The sequence below is a fragment of the Lactuca serriola genome, chromosome 4 (assembly GCF_051521515.1).
Source record: "Lactuca serriola cultivar US96UC23 chromosome 4, Lser_US96UC23_V15, whole genome shotgun sequence".
In the NCBI taxonomy this organism is placed as follows: Eukaryota; Viridiplantae; Streptophyta; class Magnoliopsida; order Asterales; family Asteraceae; genus Lactuca; species Lactuca serriola.
The window spans coordinates 106,146,774-106,154,967 of NC_136411.1; the positions used below are offsets into that span (position 1 = coordinate 106,146,774).

An 8,194-nucleotide genomic window follows, 5' to 3' on the forward strand; every position below is an offset into this window, starting at 1 on the left:
CTCTTTTATTAATTTGGTTTTAACAAATATATAATCTATATTTTTTCATTACAATAATATTAAATAAATAAGATTATATTTATAACACTTAACTATAAGTTTTGTAAAATACGTTTTCGTGTTTTAAAATTTCAATATGTATTTTAATTTTAATACGAATTTAATAAAAAAAAACAAATTTTATATTTATAATTAATTAATATAATTTAATTTATAACACAATATTATAAATATTAAATATTACATTTAAATTATAATTAGTAGATAAAAAAACCAGAATTGTACAAATATATAAAAAAAGATGGACTAAAATCGACAAGTCAAAGTTCATCCTCATTTTGGGGGAAATCATTTTGAGGGATATAAATAGTATAACACTAAATATGACTATTCATTTCACCCAAAATGGAGGAATAAATGGGATAGGATTGGAGAGGAATTGGGAAAGAAATTGGGGAAATAATGAAAAATAGGAATAGGTTGGAGATGCTCTAATTGTATCAGGTAGTGTTCTTCCTCTTTTGAAGTCAAGGGTTCAAGTCATGTTGGGGATGGAATTAGGTATGGATTAGATTTGTTGTTCTAAAAAAATTACTCTTTACAGAATTATATGCATTCGTGATGTAGAAAACATACGATGGATTGAGTAATTTAGAAAATATCAAGAACAAGTTGGTAGCATTTCAAATACTCAAACACGCACAAATCAAAACATTTGTTTTGGCAATTTAAGAGAAAAAGAACACCAAGTTTGATATGATTGAAATAAAAACATAAAGGAATGAAATGGATACCAAAATGGAATAAACGATGTAATAAAATGAATAGAAAACTAAAATTAAATAAATTGGATAGTTAAAAAAATATCATTTTGCAAAAATAAGTTTAATTAAATAAAAGATAAATTCCTAAATAAGTTGCATATAAACATATTTTCAATCTGATCAAAGTACATAGCATGTGTTTGCAAATAGTTAAAAGATAATTATCTATGATATAAAAATTTTAAAAAATAATAATAAAAAAAACATTGGAAACCATGATATCCTAAAATACAATTATAATAAATAATGTTTTTATTTATTTTTTAAAAATTAAAAAAAAAAAGTTATTTAAATAAAGTTTTGAAATTTTTTAAAGGATTAATATTTATCGAAGATTATGCCATTAAAAATAATTTATAATTATAACATATATCATTTCATTCCCTTAAAGGAAATTAAAAATATAAAAAAATATAAAAAATAAAAAAAAAAAAAACAAAAAAAAAAAACAAAACAAAACAAAAAAACAAACGAACATGAGAAAGAATTGCATGTTTTATGTCATTTTAAACCTTTCAAAAGCTTACAATTACTATTGCATAAACACTCACACCCAAATAAAACAATACCTTCGTCAAAAATACTCAAAACCTAATTTTTTGAAGGAACACACACCTATAATGCAAGTATGGGCCCCACTCATACTTCACTTATGTATTCTCACCAAAAGAAAAGCAGCTAAAACATTTGGATACAATTCAGCAAAGAAATTTGATACAAGTTATTTTTCGATATTTTTTACAACTACAAAAGCAAGACAAAAAAAAAAAAAGGCAATGAAGTGAAGTCCAACACCGAATAAAAAACTATCCAGAATATCAAAGTTACCTTGCTTCAAAAATGGCACAATCATGTGCTTACAAAAAACATATCTCCAAGGGAAATTAAAAAAAAATAAAAAATAAAATAAAAGGGGCAGAAGTTCACTTGCTCATAGTCGAAGACAAGTAGAAATTCCAGAATATGGAATTCATGGACATGAAAGCTACACGAGCTTGAAGAGGAATTGCCCTGCAACATATGCCAAATCAAGGGTTTTAGTACATGAAATAGCAACCTACTTTCATTTATTTCTTTATATAGAATCTTACTTTTGTTTCTTCCTATTACAACATTGTATTTTCAAAAAACTACCCGATTATAGCAAAGATATAATTGGGTTAATATTTCATTTAATGTGACAGATATGGCTTAAGAAATGTTGCAGACAGGGGAATTTGCATAAATAACAAGAAACAAAGAGAGAAAGATACCAGAAATTAATCACGCTAACAGGAATCCAGAATCTGAATCCTGCAAATAAATTAGAGCAGATTTAAAATTTGCATATATTATGAGTAACCTGAAAGAAAGAATGCTGATGTGTTGTTCTTGTTTGACTTAAAAGGACTTAATGGGGACATGACTTAATCCAATAAGATATGTATGGGTGTTTCTTTTTGACATAATGCAGAAAAAAAAATGACTTGCTGGAGAAAGTGGGAAAAGGAGGCTTTCCACATTAAGTCAAAAAGAAAGAGGGGTTACCAAAAAGTAATGTTTTAAGAGCGTCTTTCTGATACTTATTTGGAAGCTCTGCAAGTTTCCCTAGCCACAGATTATTCCATGCAAACACAACAGCAATTACACATGGACCAAGCACAATTTGGTTCAATACTACCTGTGCATATGAATAGGAAAATAAATATAAAATTTATCAATGAAAGTGAAAGGAGGTTGCTGTTTCTAGTAATAAGGGAACTCAATTTGTTTTTTTTTTTTTTACCTTTATTACTACATTCTGTGCTGTTTGTTTTGGCATGCAACGATCAAGATACTGGTACCAGACATAAGAGCCAGGTCCATAAAGAAGGAACCCATAAGACGCCATTCTGAGAGCTCGAAGCCAATTATGGTCCATGAGACTCCATGTCAAATCCTAATAGATTGTGTAGTAATTTCAAATCTTATAATCAAAATTGCTTCACTTTGTAAATGCACAAATCTCAGGAAGAAACGAAAATAGAATGTTGAGATAAACAAATGAATGGAAGTAAGTATGTTGTTATTGAACTAATGAATTGTAGCTATTACCCTCGGCTGTATTCAATATTTCCTCCAAAAAGTAGCTAGCATTTGGAATAAAAAGAGGGGGAAATGAATTAATTAAAGGTGACTGACCTCATGAGAATCGGAAGGATGTTGATTTTGGAGAGCTTTATTTTTGACCCATCTCTCGCGAACCTGAGCAATAGTGTCACCGGTTAGGGCAAGAGCAGCGGCCGTCGCTGCTTGTTTCACAGGGAAACGACCACCGGCTTCTGGGGAAGCCGGAGATGATCCTGATGATTTGGGTGATTTCCTTCTTCTTTTGTCTCCATTTTGAGAATCAAAAGGGCGCATTCCCCAAATTCCATTATGGCCAAAGCCACCACCACCCAGTGACCCCATTATTACGGGGTTCTAAGTTGGGACTTTGGAGAAGAAAAGGTTGTGACTTGCGAGTGGTCCAAAGTCCAAATGATAAATCAACTACGCCCCACCTCATCTTTATATATGGAGTAAATTACACTTTCATGCCGCGTGGGATGGGTTCAATCAATTCAATGCACCAACATTAGGTCATTGAATTTTGATGTGTCACAGAAATATCCGTTTGCAGATATAAGTATATATATTGTTATTAAAAAAAATTGAATTAATAACTCTAATTTGTTATAATTATTTTAAATAAAAGATAACATATATAAATATTAAAATTACATCATCTCAATAATTGTTACCTATGTGTTGTATATGAAAATAAAAATAAACTTATTTCTTGATTTATACTTATTTTTAATTATGAATGGCAAATGAGTTTATATAGACATATTTTATGATTATGACATTTTAATGAAGTATATTCATAAGTTGTAAGTAAATTTTTCATTTCGATGTATGGTTTGTAGTTAACAGTATATTTAAACATTTATTACTTTTAAATAACTTTCAAACCTTTTGAAAGTTATATTGAAAATAATGTTAAATCTATCTCTTTTGAAAATTTAATATTTTAAATCTATCATTTTTTAAAAAAAATATATATATATTATTATAAAAAGTAGTCTTTATCTATCTTCTGTTACTTTTGTGTTTTTTATTTAGGTATTATATTTAAACTTTTTGAATATTTAGAAAAATATGGTTTGAAAATAAAGAACTAACATTAAAATTAGAATAATAATGAATTTAATGTATTAATTAGATGGAGCGACTTTTAGCCTTAGCAATCTAAACCAAAGTTGTAGTATACGTTAAACCGAGAGCATCCATAAAAAGAACGCCCAAATCTGACTTCGTATGAGGAAGTTATGATTTTTCTAAAATTCGGCTTAGCAGTGCACGGCCCGAAACTCGAATTTTAGTTCGAGTGGTTTTTGGCTTATGCGACCAAAATGAGAGTTGAATATCTCATTAATAGGAACTCAATGGTAAAAATATAGACAAAAACGGAGTCCGTATGAAGGAGTTACGAATTTTTCGCGGTCATTTAACAGTCTAAACGCCTCCTACTGTTAAATTTAAGATCGGTCGAGAATTAGCCGACAGAGTCTAAATGAAAGTTGTAGATCTTGATTTTACCTACGCGTTGAAAAAAAGAATGTCGAAAACGGAGCTCGTATACGAGAGTTATGATTTTTCTAAGCTTAAAGGCTGATACGCGATAGGGGGTGACGTGGCACCACCAGAAGGCTATCACATGCACCAACTCGGTGAGTAGGTCCTCCTACTCAGCAAGTCCATCAGGAATTCACCCTATAAATAGAGGTGTCGAGTCTTGCCATCTCTTCACACCTCTCAAACCTTCTTTCTCTCGCTACACACACACTCTCTCTCTCTCTCTCTAAGCTCCCTAATCCCCCTAAAAGCCTAGGTAAACCCCCTAGCACCCGAAGGAAGCCTCGAGGCCCCCGAATCCCCGAGAAAAGAGCTTTTCGGCTCGGGAACGCTGCTCCAGTGAAGCCCGGTTTTCGAGAAAACCCGCTGTAAGTGAGCTACGCCTATCCTATCTTTAGTATAGCTTATGTTTCAATATAGTAATATTATTAGGACCTTATAATAAGTACTTGGGCTATTATTATGGGTTATATAAGTATCGTTTAACGCTTATATAATAGTAATAATATCTAGACTATTAATTAGTCTCGGTAAATATTAGACTAAACTCTAGTGGTAATGATACTAGATTTTGTCCGAGGAAATTTGTGTTAAGAGTAACGAAGTGTTGTCCGAGTGCCGAGTCACCACCTTCTCAAGTGAGTGCATAGTTACTTTCATCTTACACATAGATATGAAGTATTTAATATAAATTACATGCTATGTGTGCATATTGTCTGAATACTTGCTGTCTATGCTAGGTGAGAGATTTTTATACATGTTTTAAATGTTTTAAACTGTATACGTATTTTTATATCTACAAAATATGTTGGGTAAAACATGGGTAGATGAAGGAAGAGGGGTGAAAGCTGAAATAGAGGAATATTAGTGGTATGGACCTAGTGCCCTATAGGTGAACATTGGCAACAATGGACCTAGTTCCCCATAGATGAGCACTGGCAACTGCGCCACAACCTGTAGATGTTGTTGATCTATGATAAACATCCTAGCAGTTGCGCTCTAAGGATAATATCAGCAGTTGCGCCTAATAAAGAACATTATAACCTTGACAGTAGCGTCTAAAGGACAATACCGGCAGAAGCGCCTCATATAGAATGTCACAACTATGGCAGGTGCGCCTAAGTGATAGAACTAGCAGCTGTGCTTAACAGCTGTGTCATTGACAACGATGGACTTCGTACCTATTCCTTAGGAAAATCCTTTGGAATGAATGAACGAGAAATAGCTGATTCTTAGGGTAGATCCTTAAGATTAAAGAAGATAATGGGGATATGTAATTGGGTTAACTGTTTGATGATTAAACATAATAATTATATTATTATGGGTTGAAAACCCTATGTACTCACCAGGTTTCCCAACCTGACCCACTCAGTTTATTTATATCACAGGTGTTGATATGAAGTCACATTACACTGAGAGATTAAAGAGATGTAGATCACTACTGTAAATGAAAGTAAGTTCTGTTTATGCTTATGTTTCTGTATTGACGATGACATCCCAAATGTTTTAAAATGAACAAAAAATACATTTCCTCAGAAATGCCTTGATAACGTATTTATCATGTTTTACTGGGAACAAATTCCGCAACATTTTTTATTAAAAGAATTACTCTGATTTTTATAAAGCATAAACAAAATTGGTCTTTTCTGGCCATGAAAATGGGGATGTCACACTATACATCTTTGTAAAATTTTGGTAAGGCTTTTCAAACAAATATCAAAGGAGTCTCCATAGACAGTAAAATTATCCATAAAGACTTCTATGATATTTTCGACATACTCAGAAAAGATACTAACCATACACCTTCTAAAGGTAGCGGGTGCATTGCAGAGTCCAAAGGGCATACGCCTATACGCGAATGTCCCGAAAGGGCAGGTGAAAGTCGTTTTCTCCTGGTCTTCTGGAGCAACTGGAATCTGATGGAAACCTGAAAATCCATCTAAGCAGCAGTAGTGGGATTTTCCAGCAAGCCTCTCTAACATCTGATCTATGAATGGGAGCGGAAAATGATCTTTTCGGGTGGCTGTGTTTAATTTTTTGTAGTCAATACACATGCGTCATCCGTTCTAAACCCGAGTTAGAACCAGCTCTCCTTCTTTGTTCTCTACCACTGTCACCCCAGCCTTCTTGGGAACAACTTGAACTGGGCTGACGCACTTGCTGTTAGAAATTGGGTATATCATCCCAGCATTCAGTAACTTCATAACTTCTTTTTAACCACCTCCATCATTGGTGGGTTTAGTTTGTGTTGGGCTTCTCGCGATGGCTTATAATCATCTTCCATTAAAATTTTGTGCATGAAAAGAGATGGGTTGAGTCCTTTGATGTCTGCAATAGTCCACCTAATTGTGGTTTTATACTCCTTCAGAATTCTGATCAGCTCTAACTCTTCTTTTTCTAATAGCTTGTTGGATATGATAACTGGTAATGTTTCTTTTTCTCCAAGATATGCATATTTTAGGTGTTCTGGAAGTGTCTTCAGCTCCAAGATGGTAGCTTGCACTACAGAAGGAAAAAGCTTGGAGTTAGAAATTGGTAATTTAAGAGTTTGGGTACCATACCTCAACTTTCTCTGCTGATCCATATGAGCTACCATCTCTTGAACTTCTCTATCAACCACATAATTTTTTGGTATAATCTGAGCTGCATTAATAGACAAATTTCTATGGAGCACTAATTCTAGTGACTCACGGTTAGCAATCGCAGAATATTCTGCAGTTAGTGGTTTAATAACATCAATAAAATTGAGGGCTGAAACATCATCAGGATAATGCATGGCATCATAGATATTGAAGTTGATAACTTCACCATCAAATTCCATTAAAAGGGTATCATCATAAACATCAATTTTGGTTCTGGTAGTTTTTAAAAATGGTCTCCCCAAACGAATGGAACCTGATTTTGGTGAGTGGTCATCTCCCATATCCAAAACATAGAAATCAGCTGGGAATATGAGTTCATTCACTTGAACCAAAACGTCTTCCAACACTCCTTTTGGGTGCACCAAAGAACGATCAGCTAACTGAATGATGACTCCTGTTCTTTTTAAAGGCCCTACCCTGATAGTTTTGAAAAGTGAATATGGCAAAACATTTATAGAAGCTCCTAAGTCCAACATAGCTCGTGGCACTGAAAGGTTCCCCAACTTCCAAGTAACAATAAATACTCCTTGATCCTTACACTTTCGGGGTAGCCTTTTTTGTAAAACAGTTGAAACATTCTCGCTTACTTTAACTGTTTCGTTTCCTTTTAATTTTCTTTTTGAAGTACATAACTTTTTTAAAAATTTAGCATATCGGGGTAGTTGTTTAATTTCATCGAGAAGGGGAATATTTACCTCAACCTTTCTGAAGAAATCCATAATCTCTTTATCTTCCTTTTCTTTTTTTGTGTTTTTCAGTCTTGAGGGAAAAGAAGGAGGGGTAGTTTTCACTTCAGCTTCAGCAGATCCATTTTTGTAACGCCCGCGTTTCCAGGCTAGGCATTATTGTTGATGTAATAGTCTAGATTAACCTTTGTAATTCTTTTGAAGTATTAATGATGAAATATTTGAGTATTACGTGTTTTATGTTTAGCTGTGTGGCTTAATTGAATTAAGAATAAAATAAGCGTCAAAATTAAAGTGTGAGATAAGCCCGATATCTTTTCATAAGGTTGTAGTGGTCGAAACAAGGATTCCGGAGATATAAGGAATGCCGAAATCTGAGTTATAACGAAGAAGTTATGACCTA

General features: G+C 33.0%; 2 protein-coding genes across 2 annotated transcripts; both read right to left on the bottom strand.

Annotated features, from left to right (window-relative positions):
- Window positions 1–1,606: 1,606 nt before the first annotated feature.
- On the bottom strand, window positions 1,607–3,329 carry LOC145102252 (Peroxisomal membrane 22 kDa (Mpv17/PMP22) family protein). The gene is made up of 5 exons (XM_079039632.1): window positions 2,985–3,329; window positions 2,590–2,742; window positions 2,352–2,484; window positions 2,078–2,117; window positions 1,607–1,835 (listed from the first exon to the last, which is right to left on the bottom strand). The coding sequence occupies exons 1-5, from the start codon at window positions 3,252–3,254 to the stop codon at window positions 1,748–1,750; spliced, it is 684 nt and encodes a 227-aa protein (XP_078895758.1). The 5' UTR covers window positions 3,255–3,329; the 3' UTR covers window positions 1,607–1,747.
- Window positions 3,330–6,663: 3,334 nt separating this feature from the next.
- Window positions 6,664–7,824, bottom strand: LOC145098692 (uncharacterized). Its single transcript, XM_079036303.1, has one exon. It carries the CDS (start codon window positions 7,822–7,824, stop codon window positions 6,664–6,666), a length of 1,161 nt encoding a protein of 386 aa, XP_078892429.1.
- Window positions 7,825–8,194: the final 370 nt, after the last annotated feature.

Coding starts and splice junctions, on each gene's coding strand:
- LOC145098692 (XM_079036303.1), bottom strand. CDS start 7,824: ATGGATTTCTTCAGAAAGGTTGAGGTAAATATTCCCCTTCTCGATGAA.
- LOC145102252 (XM_079039632.1), bottom strand. CDS start 3,254: ATGGGGTCACTGGGTGGTGGTGGCTTTGGCCATAATGGAATTTGGGGA. Junction 2,485..2,589: donor CACAGAATGTAGTAATAAAG/GTAAAAAAAAAA, acceptor TCATATGCACAG/GTAGTATTGAACCAAATTGT. Junction 2,118..2,351: donor TCTTAAAACATTACTTTTTG/GTAACCCCTCTT, acceptor ATTTATTTGCAG/GATTCAGATTCTGGATTCCT.